Source organism: Bos grunniens, chromosome 18 (assembly GCF_055505025.1).
Source record: "Bos grunniens cultivar Pamir isolate PY7600 chromosome 18, Bosgru_T2T1.0, whole genome shotgun sequence".
Lineage (NCBI taxonomy): Eukaryota > Metazoa > Chordata > Mammalia > Artiodactyla > Bovidae > Bos > Bos grunniens.
In genome coordinates, this window is record NC_141182.1 from 8,594,808 (window position 1) to 8,614,890 (window position 20,083).

The 20,083-nt window shown below is 44.2% G+C and overlaps 1 protein-coding gene across 1 annotated transcript in view; it reads left to right on the plus strand.

Annotated features, from left to right (window-relative positions):
• Positions 1–18,896, plus strand: part of PLCG2 (phospholipase C gamma 2) — a 159,388-nt gene extending 140,492 nt beyond the window's left edge. Inside the window, exons 31-33 of the mRNA XM_086350050.1 lie at positions 979–1,067; positions 13,877–14,061; positions 14,661–18,896. Coding sequence (XP_086206176.1) covers positions 979–1,067; positions 13,877–14,061; positions 14,661–14,703 — 317 coding nt within the window. The 3' untranslated portion in view covers positions 14,704–18,896. The remainder of the gene's footprint in view (positions 1–978; positions 1,068–13,876; positions 14,062–14,660) is intronic.
• The last annotated feature ends 1,187 nt before the right edge of the window (positions 18,897–20,083 follow it).

The following is a 20,083-nucleotide window of genomic DNA, read 5'->3' on the forward strand; positions in this document are numbered from 1 at the left end:
TTCATAGCACATGCAGATGTCAAATCACTGTGCAGTACGCTGGAAACTAATATTACATTGTACGTCAACTACGTTTCCATTTAAGAAAAAGCTTTCAAGTCAAACTAGGGCTACGTAGTGAATCCCTAAGATAGAGTGTTCAGGGGAACCTGTAAGATTCAGAATGGCTGGTTGGGGTACTATTCTCTGTGATTTTAAGGGAAACACACTGCAGAGATGATTTTGGAAAGCCGTTAACAATGGTTCCTTCTGTAATACGAGGTATGAGTGGGTGGTATGAGATGTTAATTTCTGCTGTCTATTCAGTTCTACTACTCTATCAAAACAAGCCAAACAACCAACCTTTAAGATGCGTTGCCTTAACATTACTCACTGGGGAGGGGTGGGGGGAATACAGCCCCATCTTAACCCTCTCCCTCAATAAAAAGAAACATTTAAATGACTGGCAGACACAGGTCCTCACTACAAATAGGGAATGGCTTTTAGGGGAGGATGATCAACAGGGAAAACTGCCAAGGGACGGAAAGATTTCTTCCCACTGGAAATCTTTAAAAACACTTGCTCGTCCCAAGCTTTGTACAGGGCTGAGTGAAGAAGATGGACGTGGGGATTCATCACTCCTTTGCGTCTTTTGGGCTCAGGAATATTTAAGGGACTGAAACCATAGCTGTAGAGGGTCTAAATTCAGTGTGCAGTGCTCTGTGGGCTTTAATTCTTCCAAGTCACCTGCATTTCTAGAGGGCAGGCATTTTTAACTTCATTTCTCCAGCTGGACCTGGCAGTCAGGGCTGTGTTCGCAGCCCCACTCCCCAACCATCAGGTGGGGGGTGGAGGGGGGAACCTCTGGGCTCCAGAAAGGAAGTCAGCCCCCAGCACGGGGCCCTGACCTCTCTGGTCCATGCACTGGGCACGTGATCCCTGGGTACTGCAAGAAAAGCAGAGATCTGACGTGAACTGGTTTGTTTTTCCTACCTGCAGGATTTAGATCTGTTCCTCTGAAGAACGGCTACAGTGAAGACATTGAGCTGGCGTCCCTCCTGGTTTTCTGTGAGATGCGGCCAGTCCTGGTGAGTGGAGAAACACCAGTGGGTGCTCGCAGAGCCACGTCTGCGGCGGAGGGGGGGTGAGGTGGAGACGACCACTGAGTGTGGCTGAAGGACTTGGAACACATTTGAGAATCATCTAGCCAAACGCGCCACACCGTAAAAGGAGGGATCCTTTTAGCTACAGATTTCCTCCGAGGTCCTCCGGTTTTCCTTCCAGTAGCCTGTCTTCTTGCAGGATGCTGGACGGGTCTGTGAATAGGGTTGTGTTGTTGGAAAGAGGAAAGCTCTTTGGAAGTTCCATGCTTTCATTTCAGCTAGAGCTGGGCAAGACGATGCTCTTCTGGGTAAACTTGCCCTTCCACGTGCTTTCCTCCACCTGGTACTCTGGTACTTCCTTCCAGAGTTCTGCAAGTGTCCCATGGAGTCTTTTTATGGCTTGTCCTGCGGAAGGAAATTCACAGGCGTCAAGCTCCCATAGGGAGCGGCACTCCCTTTGTGGTTCTTTTTGCTCTTGGTGGAGCCTGCCTTCTTGGTTCTTTTGGTTTGTCGAGGCCTTGAAGATACAGTCTCTATGCTGATGAACCGGTTTGGGTTGGTTTGGTGGAAAGGGCTTGGCCTATTTGAACTATGAAAGAGGATGAGATAAGGTTGGTCGGACAAAAGGTTAAGAACGTAACACCGAGCAGTGGGTAGTTCAGGTTTTGGGTTTGATGGTGTGTGTTGTCATTCTGGGGGCTTCCCTGGTAGCTCAGTGGTAAAGAACACGCCTGCAGTGCAGGAGATGCGGGTTCGATCCTTGGGTCGGGACGATCCCCTGGAGGAGGGCATGGCACCCCACTCCAGTAATCTGGCCTGGAGAATCTCATGGTGAGAGGAGCCTGGTGGGCTACAGTCCATGGGATCACAAAGAGTCGGACACGCCTGAGTGACTGAGCTCATACACACACGCATGGTGATTCTGGAGCCTCGGAATTTTCCTGATGGCCGCTCCTATAAAATGAAACCCACAAGGGCCCACGTATGGCCACTACAGTCTCACAGGACCCTTCCATTCCCTTCCCACAAAACTCAGGATGGGCCAGGTGAGTCTGCGGCCACCCCAGTTCTCCGGTAACCTGGTTAGTGCCTCTACCTCGTTTTATCACACTTTTGTTTTTTTTTAAACAAATTGCAGGGTTGTGACAGGTCTGTTGGCACCGTTTTTCCAGCGGTGTCTGCTCTCCCCGTGTCTGGGTCACGCTTTGATGATTCTCTTATTTCACAGTCCCCTTTACTGTTGTACTTGTTACGGTGATGAGTGACCTTGGCTTAACCACTGACACTGTGCCTTGCTCAGATGATGGTTAACATTTTTTTTTTTTAGCAGTGTAGTCTTTTCAATGAAGGTAAGTATATATTTTTTAAAGACGTAATTCATGGGCTATATAGTACGGTGGGAAGGTGACTCTTGTATGTACTGGGAAACCGGAAAGTGTGTGTGACTCGCTTTATTGCGGCGGTCTCCCAGGTGTGCCTGTGGAGCTGAGCACGTCCAGTGGGGAGGGGATGGCAGGGGTGGGGTGCCTGTGAACAGCCAGAGCCGCCGCCCACACGGCGAAACCTCAGAGAGAAAGCCAGGCTGTCTGCATACCTGTTTGCCTTCGGTTCCGTTTTTACAACCTTGAGAGTTTTCCACTCCAAAGCGTTTTAGAAGTATCAAGACGTTTGGATCGTAGCCATTCTGACTGGTGTGAAATGGTACCTCATAGTGGTTTTGATTTGCATTTCTCTGACAATGAGTGATGTTGAGCATCTTTTCATGTGTTTGTTAGCCATCTGTATGTCTTCTTTGGAGAAATGTCTATTTAGTTCTTTGGCCCATTTTTTGATTGGGTCGTTTATTTTTCTGGAGTTGAGCTGTAGGAGTTGCTTGTATATTTTTGAGATGAGTTGTTGGTCAGTTGCTTCATTTGCTATTATTTTCTCCCATTCTGAAGGCTGTCTTTTCACCTTGCTAATAGTTTACTTTGATGTGCAGAAGCTTTTAAGGTTAATTAGATCCCATTTGTTTATTTTTGCTTTTCTTTCCAATATTCTGGGAGGTGGGTCATAGAGGATCCTGCTGTGATGTATGTCAGAGAGTGTTTTGCCTATGTTCTCCTCTAGGAGTTTTATAGTTTCTGGTCTTACGTTTAAAGTCTACAAATAATAAATGCTGGAGAGGGTGTGGAGAAAAGGGAACCCTCTTACACTGTTGGTGGGAATGCAAACTAGTACAGCCACTATGGAGAACAGTGTGGAGATTCCTTAAAAAACTGGAAATAGAACTGCCTTATGATCCAGCAATCCCACTGCTGGCCATACACACTGAGGAAACCAGAATGGAAAGAGACACGTGTACCCCAATGTTCATTGCAGCACTGTTTATAATAGCCAGGACATGGAAGCAACCTAGATGTCCATCAGCAGATGAATGGATAAGAAAGCAGTGGTACATATACACAATGGAGTATTACTCAGCCATTAAAAAGAATACATTTGAATCAGTTCTAATGAGGTGGATGAAACTGGAGCCTATTATACAGAGTGAAGTAAGCCAGAAGGAAAAACATAAATACAGTATACTAACGCATATATATGGAATTTAGAAAGATGGTAACAATAACCCAGTGTACGAGACAGCAAAAGAGACACTGATGTATAGAACAGTCTTATGGACTCTGTGGGAGAGGGAGAGGGTGGGAAGATTTGGGAGAATGACATTGAAACATGTAAAATATCATGTAAGAAACGAGTTGCCAGTCCAGGTTCGATACACGATACTGGATGCTTGGGCCTAGTGCACTGGGACGACCCAGAGGGATGGTATGGGGAGGGAGGAGGGAGGAGGGTTCAGGATGGGGAACACATGTATACCTGTGGCAGATTCATTTTGATGTTTGGCAAAACTAATACAATTATGTAAAGTTTAAAAATAAAATAAAATTTAAAAAAAAAAGAAAAGAAGTATCAAGACGGAAGAGGATGACAAATACAAAGCACAGTAGGGAGGGGCCAGAGAACCTCAGTGACAGTTCATTGGTATACAATAAGCTCATGATGATGAAATTGTCTGAAAAGGATAAAGGGATGGATAATGGAAGGTTTTCCGTTTTGAAACAAATTTTAAGTGTTAGTGTTTTAGACTCTGTCAAAGTAAATGTACTGTTTATATGAAAATTATAGTTTTCACTTGAGCCTTAAACTATGGATCAAAAAAAAAAATCACCTTTCATGATTCTAAGTGATAGAAATGCTTGGACAGGACAGTTTTCAAGTCCTTCCTTTCCTGGTGGTCCTTGTTGAGCATTTGTGTGCACCCTGCTCTGCAAAGCTGTCATAAACAATCTGGAAGCACTGTAAAGAATTTAAAGGCTAGGGATCGCTGGCAGCAGGTCAAATTAGTATATTTAAAAGAAAATGTGTGTATTCAGGTTTGACCCTTGGTGAGCGAAGCTTCTGTTGTGGAGGTCCCTGAGAGGGGAGCAGGGGAGAGAAGGGGCGTTGTGTGGGGTTCCCAGGGAAAAGCTGTCTGAGAAGGTGCGGGTTTCATCGCTGCTGCGGGTTCCCGAGCTTTTAACTCCATGTGTCACCTGGTTGTAAGGCACTCATGGGCACCACTGGGTGTCTCTGCCCACACTGACGAGGGGTGTGTTTGGGAGACCTGGGCGTTCTGGGTGCCCAAGGATAAAAAAGCTTTGTCTGAGCAAATGACCGATCCAGCAGAGCTGAGATGGAGTTTACTCATGAAACACTGGCTGAGATACAGAGTTTAAAGCCCCAGAAAACTGTCAGTAAGCACATTGAGCCCTTTCTGAAGAAGCCATTTAAATGTCACAATCACTTATCAATTCTGTTACTCTGTTAGCTGTATGCATGGTTTACAAAAAGTATTTCTGACACCATTTTATTACCTCTGATGTTTAATTTGACAAGTAGGGAAAGGAAGAAAGGGGGGCGTTGGGAAAGCCGCAAGCCACCTGCACATCACTACTGTTGGCATTCTGGTGTCCTTCCTTTGCCTGGCCATTTTTTTGCACATGATATTTTCATAGTTGGATTCATATAATGTGTATGAATATGTGCCCTTCTTCCACTTCACAAATGATGCTAATAAATTTTCCATGTTACTATGATTGTCAAAGCCATTAAACCCCTACTTCATTGGGTAGAAGTCCTTAATTCACTTAGCCTTTCTCCCACTGATGGACAGGTACATTGTTCTGTTCTTTTCTTTTTTACTTTATAAATAATGAAGATCTTCATATATCATTGATTAAAAATTATTTCCTGAGGGTAGCTCTTTGTAATGGAATAACAGCTCAAAGAGGCGGGGCAGGGAAAAGACCATATATTTTTGGATCCATGTCAACTTGTTCTCTGGAATAGTTTCTTTTCAGTTGTATGATCTCCAATCCTGCTGTTAATTGAAAAGGGCCTCTTTCACTCAGGTGAGCTAAACGTGTGAGATTCGGAAGCACGGGCATGAGACAGCATGGAACCTTGAACAGTCACCCTGTCCTCATCGATGGGCAAGATGACCGTAGCTGGAGGGTGTGCTTGAGAAAACTGGCCGCCCCGGGACCTTTCAGGACGGATCCCTGGGTGGACTGCATGGAGCAAAGATACAGGGGTGGGGTGGCCTTGTTGGAAAGACCAGGATCTGTGCTTCCCGCTGAGGCTCAGCTGGAGCAGATGTGTGGATTCACACGTACCACGTGGAGAAGTGCTAACGGGTGCACACTCCTGGAGGGTGAGCAGTGGGTGCTACACTCTGGACACATCAGGGCAATAGAGACAGCTCTGTGGACGTGCGAGGTTTCAGACACAGTGTGCATCCCGCTCAGGGGAGAGCCTGATTTCCTGATGGTCTAGAACCGAGAATAATCAAATGTACCAGCAACACCCAGGGATTAAAATACAGGCATCCTAAAAGGTTTTAACATTTATGCCTGTGAGGTCAGTAGGCAGAGAAAGCATCCTGCCGGGGACAGTTAATTCTGATATTGTGATGTACAAAGGAAATGTTAAGAAACCGAAAGCAACCATTATAAAAATTGAAAAGCAGAGAAGAGAAAAAAAAAATAGAAACTTGACCAAGAGAGTAAAAATTATGCAAAACGATGATAGAAATTAAAGAAAAATATAACAATTAAAATGGAATGGATATAACATCTTTGATTAGGTGAATGGCCTGGATTCTATTAGAGAAGAAGCAAAGAAATGGAGCAGTGTGATGTTTAAAAGTAAGTCTGAAAAAAGGTCCCCCCCCCAAAAACAAACAAACAAACAAACAAACAGGAATGAAGAGTTATTGGGAAAAACTGTGAGGAAAAACTTAATGCCAAAGTAGAATTTAAGGGAGAAAGTGCTAAAGAGCATTAAGAGGGACAATATATAAGGACAGAATGTTTACAAAAAGGATGCAAAAGTCATAGATGTTTAATTAGAAACCATCATTACTGTGTTAAACATAGAAAACGAAAGCTCATCCAATAAAAGTTCACCTGACTCAAAACATCTTTCAGAATTTGGATGTCTAGTATATAAAAGAAACCACCAAGGACAGATGATCAAACTAATGACTAACAAGCTGGATTTAAGAGATACACACGTAGGTTCTACATGTGGGTAATGTACAGTGTTTTCTTCTGTTTCTCAAACTTGACTGAGTTCTTGGCCACAAAACCTGAATAAATTATAACCTGATAAAGTTGGAAAGGTAATAAGATGGAAATAAGAGGGTCAAAATATTCCCTATTTGAAAATAAGGAATTCTGAGATGAAGTAAATCAAGTAGATTACCCAAAAGTAGTGAAACATTTTATGCCGTAAGGATGTTTAGGAAAGTCCTTGCCTTGAAACTGCATAGAGACTGAATATGTAAAATAAAAAAAGAGTAAGGATAAGTCAACTGAATGAAACAAATGCCGATTCATTGAAAAGATTGATTAAATAAACCCTTTGCCTGCTTAATAAAAAGGAACAAGGTAAGGGCAAAAACATACAAGAGTAAATATCGAAAAGGAGACTGAGCCCCAAAGAGTAAGATAAATAAGTTTGAAAACCTAGGGCAAATGGGTGACTGCCTTGAAGAATGGGCTAAAATTGTGTCAAGAAGCAGTAGAAACCTCGGCTACAAAGTCCTATAGAAAACGCCTGAAGGGTAATAAAGCACCTATCAGGTAGTGGATGGTGTTAGAGCTGTATTCAATCTGGGTTTAAATAACACAATTCCAATTTTAATCTGCTGAAGGCAACAGAAAACCAGAAGTGCTGCCGTTAGCTTGTCTTGAAGTTGTAGAACTTTCGTATCAAAACTGGAAATAGTACACCGCCTCCTCCACCCATAGATCAATGCCAGGTATGAATACAGACTAAAATTCTAAAAAAATTAGTAGTTTCCAGCTATTTACTGGAAGAACAATATATTACAAGAATGCAAAGATGATAATGCAAGGATGGTTTATCACTAGCACAGATAGCAACAGAGAGAGCAAAATAATATTTAGATACAACAAATGTGACCAATTAAAAGAAACAATATAAAGTGTGGTAAAGAGATAAAATTTTCTGCTCACAAACTATGGCTATATAGTTTTAAAAAAGGACCCCAATTTATTAAGTCACTGTATTCTAGAAATAACAGTTGGAAAAATGGGATGGGAGGTAGGGACAGCTGGGAAACATCACTCATGATACTGACAAAGACTGTCACATGGCAGAAGGAATTGAAATAAGAAAAGTATAGGGCCTATGGGGGAAAAGCATGAAATCTTACTGGAAGACATAAGCCAACCTGATAAGCAGAAATATATACCAAGCCTTCCAAAATCAATGTTTGTTTGATGGAAATCACCAGTTTCAGTATAAACTCAAAATACATACACAGGTAAGAGAAATGAACATGTTTGCATTAGTAACTATACATATGTGCATACATACCCCAGCTCTAGAACAACTGACACCCCAGTAGCAACCAGCACATCCAAGCACCCACATCTTCCTTTCTAAATGTCATTCTCCAGTAAAAGAAATCAGAGCTCTGAAGACAAATGGTTACTCTGAAAGCTGGGACAGATAGAATATGAGCCTGGATTATACTGAAATTTCAGTGAGTTAAGAAGAGATCAAGAAAGGATGGTGACACGTCTAAATCTCTCAAAGGCCAAAACTGGAACAATTTGAGTAGCAAAATAATGATACTGGATTATAACCATGGACATGTGAGTGTTTAATAATGAGAGACATGCAGCTAAAAATAAAAGCAAGCACCCAACCAAAAAATGGGCAGAAGATCTAAATAGACATTTCTCCAGGGAAGACATACAGATGACCAAGACACATGAAAAGATGCTCAACGTCACTAGAGAAATGCAAATCAAAACCACAAAGATGCAAATCACACCAGTCAGAATGGCCAGCATCAGAAAGGCTGCTGCCGCCAAGTCGCTTCAGTCGTGTCCGACTCTGTGCGACCCCATAGACGGCAGCCCACCAGGTTCCCCCGTCCCTGGGATTCTCCAGGCAAGAACACTGGAGTAGGTTGCCATTTCCTTCTCCAAGGCATAAAAGTGAAAAGTGAAAGTAAAGTCCCTCAGTCATGTCCGACTCTTAGCGACCCCATGAACTGCAGCCTTCCAGGCTTCTCCGTCCATGGGATTTTCCAGGCAAGAGTACAGGAGTGGGGTGCCATTGCCTTCTCCATCAGAAAGTCTACAAATAGTAAATGCTGGAGACGATGTGAAGGAAAGGAAACCTCCTATATCGCTGGTGGGAGTGTAAACTGGTGCAGCAACTATAGAGAACAGTACGGAGCTTCCTCAAGAAATTTAAAAATAGTTACCATGTGATCCTGCAGTCCCACTCCTAGCCATGTATCCAGACAAAACTCTTAATTCAAAAAGATGCATTCACCCTTATCATATAGCAGCACTATTTACAATAGTTAAGACATGGAAGCAAATGAAATGTCCATGGACAGATGGATAAAGAAGATGTAGTACACACACACACGCGCGCAGCAGAATATTCAGTTCAGTCCAGTTGCTCAGTCATATCTGACTCTTTGTGACCCATGGACTGCAGCACGCCAGGCCTCCCTGTCCATCACCAACTCCCAGTGCTTGCTCAAACTCAGGTCCATTGAGTCTGTGATGCCATCCAACCATCTCATCCTCTTGTCCCCTTCTCCTCCCGCCTTCAATCTTTCCCAGCCTCAGGGTCTTTTCCAGCGAGTCAGTTTTTTGCATCAGGTGGCCAAAGTATTGGAGTTTCAGCTTCAACATCAGTTCTTCCAATGACTCAGCCATAAAAATAAATGAAATAATGCCATTTGTAGCAACATGGATAGACGTGGAGATTAGCATACTGAGTGAAGTCAATCAGAAAGAGACAAACACCACACGATATCACTTACATGTGGAATCTAAAATACGGCACAAGTGAGCCTAAGAAACAGAAAAAGAACAGACTCGTGGTTGCCAAGGTGCAAAGGAGGGACAGACGGAGTCTGGGGTAGTAGATGCAAATTATTTCATGCAGGATGGATAAACAGCAAGGTCCTACTGTACAGCAAAGGGAACTAAATTCAATATCCTGGGATAAACCATACTGGAAAAGAATACGGAAAAGAATGCATATATAAGTGAGTCTCTTCCTATATAGAAGAAATGAACATTGTAAACCAACTATACTTCCATTAAGAATAAAAAAAACACTGAAAAAAAATTCATGCAAGATGAGGGAAATAGAAAATCACCATGGAACCACAACTGTCCAGATCTTTCAACGGATGCTAAAGTTCAACTTTGAGAGCAACAGGTTATTTACATAAAGTGCCTCGAACTAAGAAATTTATTTGGAGAGAAAAACAGGCTGTACAGTGGATAAAGCCAGCAGGTACCATGTTAACCAAAAATGATCAGTGTCACCTCCAGTAATGTGTGACATCACATACCTCCCGAGAAGGCACCTCACTTCTGCACCATGTGGGCCAAAGCTGCAGAACCTCAAATCACGAGAAAAACCCAGACAAACCCTTGAAATGCAGCATGTTCTACAAAGCGAGTGACCGGCAGTCTTTGACCGGCAGTCTTCCAAAGGGTCAAGGTCATGGACAGTGGAAGGTGGATGGGCCCTGAGGAAAAGTCAGAGACGGGAGGACTGGGAGCCACCACAACGGCGTGCTGTGGGGCCTGGACTGGATGGTGGACCAGAAAAAGGACAGGGTGGGAGAGCGGGTGAAAACCACAGAGACTCTGTGCTTTAGTAACTAGTGTGCTCCAATGCTGGTTTCTTAGTTTTGACCGTTGTACTGAGGTTGTTTGTACAGGATGGTAACCCTGGGGACCCGGGTGGTGCAGGGTACGGAAACTGCTGAACTGTCATGGCAACTTTTCTGTAAGTTTAACATGTCAACAGAAAAAAGTTAAAAGGTAAGAGCACTGGTAGGGGTGAAAACAAGCAGAAACAACCCCCAGGTAGAGAATTCCATGAAGATTCTGTCACAGGCCAGAGAAAGCTTATTAGTAACATGAGTTCTCCAAGATTTCAAGGATTTTTAAACTCGAAATTCACACACACACACAATCTATCTAAAACAAGGGGTAAAAGAAGATGGAAGGGTTCAAAGTGGGAACAATAATAAAACTGCAATGTAAACATAAATTGATATAACCTAAATGGATTTATCTCCATGGGGGAAGATAAGAGAATGTGTGCAGAAAATAGCTAAATCGTTCTCCCCCAAGATAATCCCTAAAACCTGGAGAACCAAGAACTTGCAGTGTAAGTGTGTTGTTTTTGTTTCTGTTAGAACTGTGGGGTTAATCACCAAAAACAACTGCTGACCTTGGGGAGCAGGGATCAAGGGGCAGGTGGTGGGGCCCGGGAGTCAGCTGGGTTTGTTTTTTTTTTTGTAATAATCCTAGTAGCTCTTAGTGGCTCTTTAAACTTTGTGTATATATAATTAATAAAAACTGAAAATGCAGAACATGATATGCATGATGTACATGATACACTGATGAGGAACATATGACTTATTCGAGGACACTGGCTGTGAAGGTGACGAGCGGGGTGGGTCAGGAGCTGGGGTGGGTGAAGCGAGAGCTTCTGAAGATGCGCTTGTGCTGCTGATGGAGACGACGCAGTGGAGAAGGGAAGCAGAGAAAGGGCGTGTCTGCTTGCTTAAGAGAAGGAGAAAGGAATTTCATAATGAAACACAGTAGGCTTGATTGTTTAACGAGCGTCTGTGCTGTGCGTGTTACCGTTCTCTTTAGGGCTCTCTCACTGGTACTCGCTGATGTTTTGGGTCAGGTTTTCTTGTGCTGGCTTCATAAAAATTCCTCGGAAGCCTTTTTTCCCAGGGCGATGGCACCTTCTGAATAGACCTGGAGGCGACTGCTGCCTACATACAACACACGTTAAGACACAGAAGCTTTCCGGGCTGGGCAGAGGGCAGAGGGCAGTGGGCAGTGTGCAGCCTGAGGGAGGGAGGAGCTTGCCATTCCAGGCGAAGCTGCAGGGGAACGTCTTAGCACTCAAGGAAAATAACGCTGACACAGCCAGCAAGCACGGAAGCTAGGGAACTGACTCCAGTGACTCTGAAAATAACTGAAAACAAATACTTCTTAAAAAGAAAACCCAATGGATACATACATTTAAAAAACTTAATCAAAAACATGTAGGAATGAAATGACCAGTTAAGAAATCTCTGGAGCCTGTTGTATATACAGCACAGGGAACTCTGCTCAATGTTCTGTGGCAGCCTGGATGGGAGCGGGGTTTGGGGGAGAACGGATGCATGTATTAATATATGTACAGCCGAGTCCCTTCGCTGTTCACCTGAATCGACCACAACATTGTTAATCAGCTATACCCCAATACAAAATAAAAAGGTTAAAGTTTGGGGGAAAAAAGAAATCCTGGAACATACAAATTGAAAAATCCTGGGTTGGGGGAATCTTTAAAGCTTAGTAAGTGGGAAATTCCAGAATGGGTACCTTTAAGGGAAACAATAAATGTAAAGATTGTGTTTGGGGAATTTGCTTTAATACAGCAAAACAAGAAAAATACATTAAAAGGGGAAAAAATAGGGTAAAATGAGAGGCTCCAACATAAAATACTTGAAATATTCAGGGAGGAGAATTTTCTAGCACTGAAGAGAAAAACATCCTCCAATATAAACACAGCAGTGTGGAAAGGAGGAAAGACAGATCCCTGCAGAGGACTGGCGCGGAGCAGTATGTCTCTGTGTGCAGCGGCAGCGGCCTGAGCGCTGAGGGGGCGCCTTCGCAAGGCCGTAGACACAGCTGTGGGTCGGGGATTCTACATCCAGCAGCTACCATTCAAGAGTGGGGGGAAAATGAAGGTATTTTCAGATAAAAAAGACTTGATTTACTACTAATAAACTTTGCTAAAAGAATGACCATAGTAAGGAAGAAGGAATGCAGTGCAAACACAGTGGTGACAAAGATACATGTACGGCAAAACAGAATAACCATCGCCTTAGTATACAATGGACTGGCCTGGTGGCTCAGGCGGCAAAGCGTGTGTCTGCAATGCGGGAGACCTGGGTTCCATCCCTGGGTCGGGAAGATCCGCTGGAGAAAACCCACTCCAGTACTCTTGACTGGAAAATCCCATGGACAGAGGAGCCTGGTGGGCTACCGTCCATGGGGTCGCAAAGAGTCAGACACGACTGAGCGACTTCACTTTCACTTTAGAATATAAAAACTAAGTTTTTTGGAAATAACTCAAGACTCCAAAGAAAGCCAGGAAAGAATTGATACAAAATTTTAAGAGGGAAGGAGGGAGTCCTGATTGGGAGGGGTTCGCAGAGTGGATAACGCTCTACTTTTTGACTTGCTGGTGGCTCCACCGCTGTTTGCTTTATAGTTACTCACTAAACTGTATATATGCTTTATTTACTTTCCTGGATGTTTGTTATATCACATGCATATGGACTACTAATGACTAAATTATGTAACATCTATAAATCCTTTGGGATTCAGAAACAGAGATGAAGGCCTCCAATTATATAAGCATTAGCAGAAAAGATGAATTTCAGACAAACAGATCACAAACAGTCGTTACATATATGAAGTCTAAAGAAGTTGTTTTCTGTCAGGTGGAGAGAAGGTGACGGGACCATTTGTAGCTGAGTGTTGCGACGTCAACATGGCTCTTGCTTTGTTTCGCTTTAGTATTAGCAGGAAGGAAAACTGGTGTCTTCGAGGAAGAGTAGACACTTAAGCACAGTCGGCACTGGCCCTTCTCAGTGCCTCACTCACTGGCTGCGTCCGTTAGTAAGGACTGTCCCTTTATCTTCACCCCTTGTGCAAAGACAATCGCCATTTCATTCCACGGCACCTTTGCCAGTGGTCAGGATAACTTTCACCCTCGCTCTCCCCACCTCCAAAGTTAGAGTTCTGCCTGTTTGCTCGGGGGGGGCGGGTGCCCACAGCAGTCTGTTAGGTCGTTAACCTGGGAAAAATATTTCAGACCAATGTATGGTCAGAGTCCACTTGTAGAAATCAGCGTCAGCAGAAGCCCACTTGTGTATATCCACGTACGCTTTGGAGGCACTGGAGTCTCTCACTCGGTCCACTGCATCGGTATAACAGCACTAGACTGACCTCCTGAGTAGCCATCCCTTAGAGATCTTTTAAAAGCACCATTTTTTGCTTTGAATAAGATAGGCCCTGGCTCTTCTGGGAACCCCGCAGACGATCGGGTCTGCCCCGTGCTCCCTGCAGTCTCCCCTCCAGGCGGCACGTCTCCCCATGGCTGTCGTCCCCTCTGTTCTCCAGGAGAGCGAAGAGGAGCTGTATTCCTCCTGCCGCCAGCTGCGGAGGCGGCAAGAAGAACTGAACAACCAGCTCTTTCTGTACGACACCCACCAGAACCTGCGCAGTGCCACCCGCGATGCCCTGGTCAGAGAATTCAACGTCAACGAGAACCAGCTGCAGCTGTACCAGGAGAAGTGCAACCGCAGGTGGGTCACAGCCTGCAGCCACTGTGAGGTCAGGCCTGGGCCAGGGCGGAGGGCAAGGCTCCCCCTTCAGAAAGCCTGAGCCCTGACCCCTCTTCTCTTGGCTCCATCAGTTACTTATACTAAGAGCTCAAGCATCTGCACCTTCCCTGAGCTGAACTGTCCTCCTGAGCACGCCCAGGAAAGAGTGAAAATAAGCAATGACCACTACTGTTTAAGGAGCCCTTCTCGCCCTCCCAAGCCTGGGCTTGTCCAGGGTCCTAAATTAAAGCAGAATCCCCCCAACTTCCAACAAGGGGGGCTCTGAGTTGTGCTGCAGACACTTAAGGACAGACGGCCAGGTATGCCAGAGTCTTGCTCCACCAAAACTATCTCCAAGAAAATGTCAGTAGTAACCTCCCTGGACACAGCATGGAGATGCCTTCTCCATGTTATTCTCATTTCATCTTGATGACACCTGCACAGCAGCAGTGACCCCAGGACAAAGACCAGTGAGGATACAGATTTGTAGAGGTTTCTTGCCTGGGGTCCACTTCCCCAAGTCTGCCATGTATCCTTGAGTCCTAGACTAATGGATGACAGTGAAATCTGTTTTATTTCAGGTTAAGAGAGAAGAGAGTCAGCAACAGCAAGTTTTACTCATAGAAGCTGGGTCCATGTGTAAGCATGTCGTGTATGCGTGTGAGCTTGCATGGAGGAGCGTGTGCTCTGTTCAGACCCTGGGAACATGCTCACGTGTGAGGTCGTCACTCCTCCAGCCTGTCACCAAGATGACATATGTGGAGACCCAAGTAGCATGAGTTGGGGTAACCTTTTCATCTTGGACACTTTCTTAACTTACAGTCTCTAAAGAGGATCCCAAAATGTGCTCACACGAGGCCTCTCACGTTCCAAACCTCCCTGAATAAATGTAGTGAAACTCGATCAGTGACCTTCTGTGCACGAGCTGTAGAGTGAGCAGGATTCCTTCTCTGGCCTCTAAAGACCCAGGTAACTGACTTCTACAGAAGATGAGCTGGGTCTGTCAGGAACTAACTCATTAGATTCTGAAAAGATCTGAACTAAAAGGCAAATGATCTCACACTGAAGGCCTCGGACTTCACCAGGCCTGGAGAGGAGACCCAGTCCTGCCCCAGCTCAGAGCACTTGAACTCCTTCTGGTGGCTGGACCCACCTGCAGCCGCACATGAGGGGTGGGGTGGGCCGTTCATTAGGACAGGGACTTGCTGGGTGAGTGGGGTCAAGGGTGGCAAGCTGGGGGCTTTCTGACTTACAAGCCTGTCAGAGACCAGAGCCCCATGAAGGACTGGCCAGCTTCTTACCCCCGCGGCCTGTCCACTCCCTGGTCTGCACAGCCACAGGGCCGCGGGCTCACTCACTGCTCACATGGGGTGAGACAGGGTGGGCTCCCTGGGTGACCCCGTTTCCTGAAGCAGTGAGCTAAGCTTTAGGGAATGACAGAAAATCTCAGGTGCAGCCACCCCCGAAGGGGCAGAGCCACCGAGGACAAGGCGATACTCGTCTACATCCTGGGATGCTATTTACTGATTTGTACATGTGATGCTTTAGGAAGGCTTTTTCAAAGCGCAGAAGGTGGGGGGCGGGGGTGGTCAGCAGAGGCACAACACAGAGTGAACTGAGAACTGACTTAGGAGAAAAGAGGTTTACCTATGAGGAAAAAAAAAATGCTGGGAGGAACAAACTAACAGTCGGCCTAGGGGCTTTACTTGGATGGAACTGGGTCCTAGAAACCCACTCCCCTTATGGTCCTGAGCTTAGCGTGCCTGTATCAGCAGAAGAGTCCATTGAAGCCAGCCCTGCTCTGTGCGCTCAGAAGACCCCCTCCTCCATTCCACACACATTTACTGAGGACTTCCACACAGCAAGCAGTAAAATCAGGGGAGACCATGTGTTTAAAATGTTAAGGAAAAAACAGCCATTATCCTGGCCTCACGGCACCTCACCATGTGCTTCTAAAGGAACGCATTTTCCTCCCATGAGGCCAGGAGAACACACCCGAGAGCAGACTGACCAAGGTGGGGCTCTTAGTTATTCCCGAGTCGAAGCTGCTAGTTTATTTGGCATTGGCAACCGAGGGATGAGTATTCCTGGTGGTAAAAATGTTCAAAGCACCTTTCAAGAACGCTCAGATGAAACAGGCACTGAGCTGGGCACTGCAGGGCAGCCACAGTGCACAGTGTCCTGTTAGCTGTTGGCCAGGCAGCCTGTGGAGCCTCAGCTCAAGCTGCTTTTGGCTCCGTCATTTTCCCTACAAGCTCAGGTGTCGATGGCATTACCTATTTGCAGCCTGGGGTGTGTAAAGGACATAACACTTTCCCACTTTACTCCATTTAAAAGCTCAAAAGCTAAGATCTGGGTCCCCTTTCTGCTTAAAATGCATTTATCTGCTACTTTGTCAAAGGAATGATGAAGTAGCAGCATAGAAGACAGAAGGCTCAGCATCTGTTCAGCTGCTGTGTTGTAGAATCCACACCCAGCCACATCCTCGCAGAGTGGAGTGGAGCAGAGCAGCTGAGGGGGGTGCTGACATTCTCCATGGTGCTGAGAAGAACCCTCGCCCCGAAAGATTGGCTCCTCCTCTCAGGTGCTACAGTGATGTCGATTCAGCATCACTGGGTATTTGCCTTGGTACCACCGTTCTCCCCATGATAGGGTAACACATGAATCTGGTCGTGTTGGTGTTAGGAGTCTCTCCATGAGGATGCACAGAGAGAGAAAGAGGGGCACAGATGACATCGCTGCTCTTCCCTGAGTCTGCCTGGAAGCCACGTAACCTGAGTATAAATACCTAGCTGAGACTGTGCTCTCACAGCCAGGTAAAGAGCACAGCCGATTCAGATCCAGCAGGAGAGTGACAGGAACGCTGTGAAAGATGGCAGCAACACTGATGGAGTCAGGCCACGACTGCCTGTGTGCACAACTGTCTTTATTCTACTGAATAAAGGAAATGGTGAACATTAGTTACTACATGGAAAACGAAATAGATGAAGCTGGTTAGATCATTTGAGTTTGGGAAATTTAGGTTGGACAAAGTTAATTTCTCAGCTGTAAACTTGGCTATTCTAACGTGCACACTGAAGAGGGGTTAGAATATCACATTTCCTAAGTTTGATCTGAGAACCCTTTTGCCAAGAAACATCTTACAGGACTAGTTACATAGGAACACATTTGAGGACCTGCTTCTTTATTAAAGACAGTGACATGATCTAATAATTTATATGCTTTACCATGTAGTTAGAGCTGAACTTAAGCCAAGGCCAGTGGTTTTTAAACTGGGCCAGCCTTACCCCTAGCAGTCTACCAGAGCTTTCCAAGGAGCCACAGACTCATTTTTTCAGCGGATCAATTTTCAGATCCTCAACTTCCTGTTGCACTCTATCCAAAGATTCATCAGTGTGAGAAAATGCCCTTTTCTCCCCTTACAGAAGGAAGTAGGTCTTCTCCCCACATTCAGTCTTACTCTAGAGCAGGACTCAAGATACAGTTGAGTATAGTGTCTGGAAAGTGCAAGCCTCTTAACAGGATACAGGTCCTCCTCCAGTGCTGGTGGTTTCCAGTTCCTTGCTTTCAACAAAACTGAAGGAATACCCAGATTTCTGAGTATCCTGAGATTACCCTGCTACCACTAACTCCTTCTGTTCTCATTTGTCTGTGTCAAAAAAGGATCATTCTCATTTCCATTTGTAAAACTGAAAATGGAGAACAGAATCGACACTGTATCGCTGCCTTTCTGCAAAAGGTAATAGTACTCTACACAGAGAGCAAAGGACCAAAGTAGACGCCTTCTTTGACGCATTACGTTGCCAGTGGAATTTTACTGTGTTTTGTTCTTTATTAAATGTGTGCTCTGTTTATTAAACAAGCTGAGTTCAGAAGAAATTTAAAATATGTGGAGCCTTTTTAAATGATTAGTGTAGGTAGGATGTGTAATTTTGTTACAGATATGTAACTAAACAATATATAAGCCAAGAAGAATTAAGCTACAATTTTATAAAGTAGAATAAAGATACAAATTCAATGAGTAAAAAAAAAAAAATGTGGCACTTCCTACCATTAAAAATTCCCTTGTTTGTAGAATTTTTTGAAAGGATGGTAGTGTCTATCACCAAGTGTATTTAGAACCTTTGGCTAAATTTAAAGGGAAATGGAAATATTTTACCGGAAGATGCAGTATCTACCATGTACTGCACACACCTTTGCAACTATTCAGGATGAAATCATTAGACATCAGTGTAGAAATGTGTACGGGGACCCACGAGTTTTCCAAAGTCAGGAGGTCTCTGAGCGTAACATTTTAAGGAGACTGATCCAGGGCCACCAAGGGTGAGTTTTATTTGGACTTAAGAAGGGTGGACAAAGGGGGTCTAGTTCTTTTAATTTCTAGAAGTGTAGACGAACTTTCCAAATAGGTGATATCCAGCTTTTTGGAGACAATCCTCAAAGCTATATTCTTACCAACAGAAAGCTGATCATTAGATTAAGAAATACGCAGAATTATAAAACTGGCATTTGAAAACTACTCACTGATTGTGTGTTAGGCTTTTCATTCTCAAAATATTTTCTTCCTGAAGAACCAGTTCCATGGTGATCCTGTCTCAGAAATGTCCATACTTATTTCTCAATAGGCTTTAAAAAGCTGCACTTGTAAACGTGTGTTTATTATTAAAGCTTAATTTATTTTTTATATAAATAGTGTGTGCTTGTGTGTAGACAGAGAATCATGTGAATGTATCACATAAATGTTGGCTGTTGTTAATGTGAGAATTAAATGGCTGTATCACAGTTTAAAAAAATAAAACTTTATCTCATTCAATAGATTACTAGCAGTCTGTCTGGAATCATTTTTTGTTGTTAAAAACTATTCATTTTTTGTTCTTCTATAAACTAGGATATAGGCCTGCCAGCGATGACACAGTTACCATAAAAAAAAAAAATAATGCTTTTCTGTCCTTTCCTTTTTCCCCTCGGTTACTAGTCTTTCTTTAAGCAAAACCTCACTCCATGTAGAAACCCAAGTTTCTAAAGTTAATACATGACAACTCTGCAGTTTGTTGGTCTTTGGAAGAATTTTTTGTGCTAGTCATGCAATGATGTTAGTAAAAACACCTGTTGTTTCTCCACTAAGCACGAGGGCGCACCAGAACTGTCATTGTGTTTTCTTGTCATCAAGTCCTGTGCACAGGAGGCCACTCTGCCCCACCCTGATCCTCAGCCTCTGATGACTGGACTAGTCACCCTGGCCCAAAACCTGAGTCTGTGACAAAGCCCTGCAGTAGAAGAGACGCGGAGAGTAGAAAAGAACAAAGGATGAATTAAAACTGCTGAAAGGTCACTTTTTAAAAGTGGATAACGTCATAACTCTCATAAAGATGCTAAGTGAACACCTAATTTTATTTAACCCCTTCATTAACCGTGGAATGATTAAACTGTCATAACTGGTTCAAAGGACAAGTCAAAGAAGAACATGCAGTTAGGCTACCTGGTGGTCCTGATTATCTGATTCTACACCTTTCATTGTGAGAAGTTCAGATGATTCTTATCCCTAGAAACCCAGATTGTGTCCAGTGAAGACAGGATGGTCACTGGCTCTGAGTACTGACCGGTTTTCCTGGTTTTTTTTTTTTTTTTAATCTGTTGAGCAAATTTATTTTAACGTCACTAACAGGCATGAAATCTGACCCTGACCTTATACCACACACAAATATCAACCAAAGTTAGATTACAGATCAAGAGGTAAAAGATCAAACAGTATCACAGCCTTACAGTAGGGAAAAGTTTCAACAAAATACCAAAGGCTTCACCTGGCAAGGAAGGCAGCGAAACTAGACTCTGCTAGCCTTCATGACTGCTGCTCCTCAAAAGATACAGTGAGGATAATAAAAAAGCAAGCCACAGGGTGGAAGAAGAATTTCTAATAAACTTATCTGACAAAAAGTCTCATTGAAAATGTGACTCCACCCCTCCAAGTCAGTAAGATCATCCTTTAGGGTAAAAGGTATTTCAT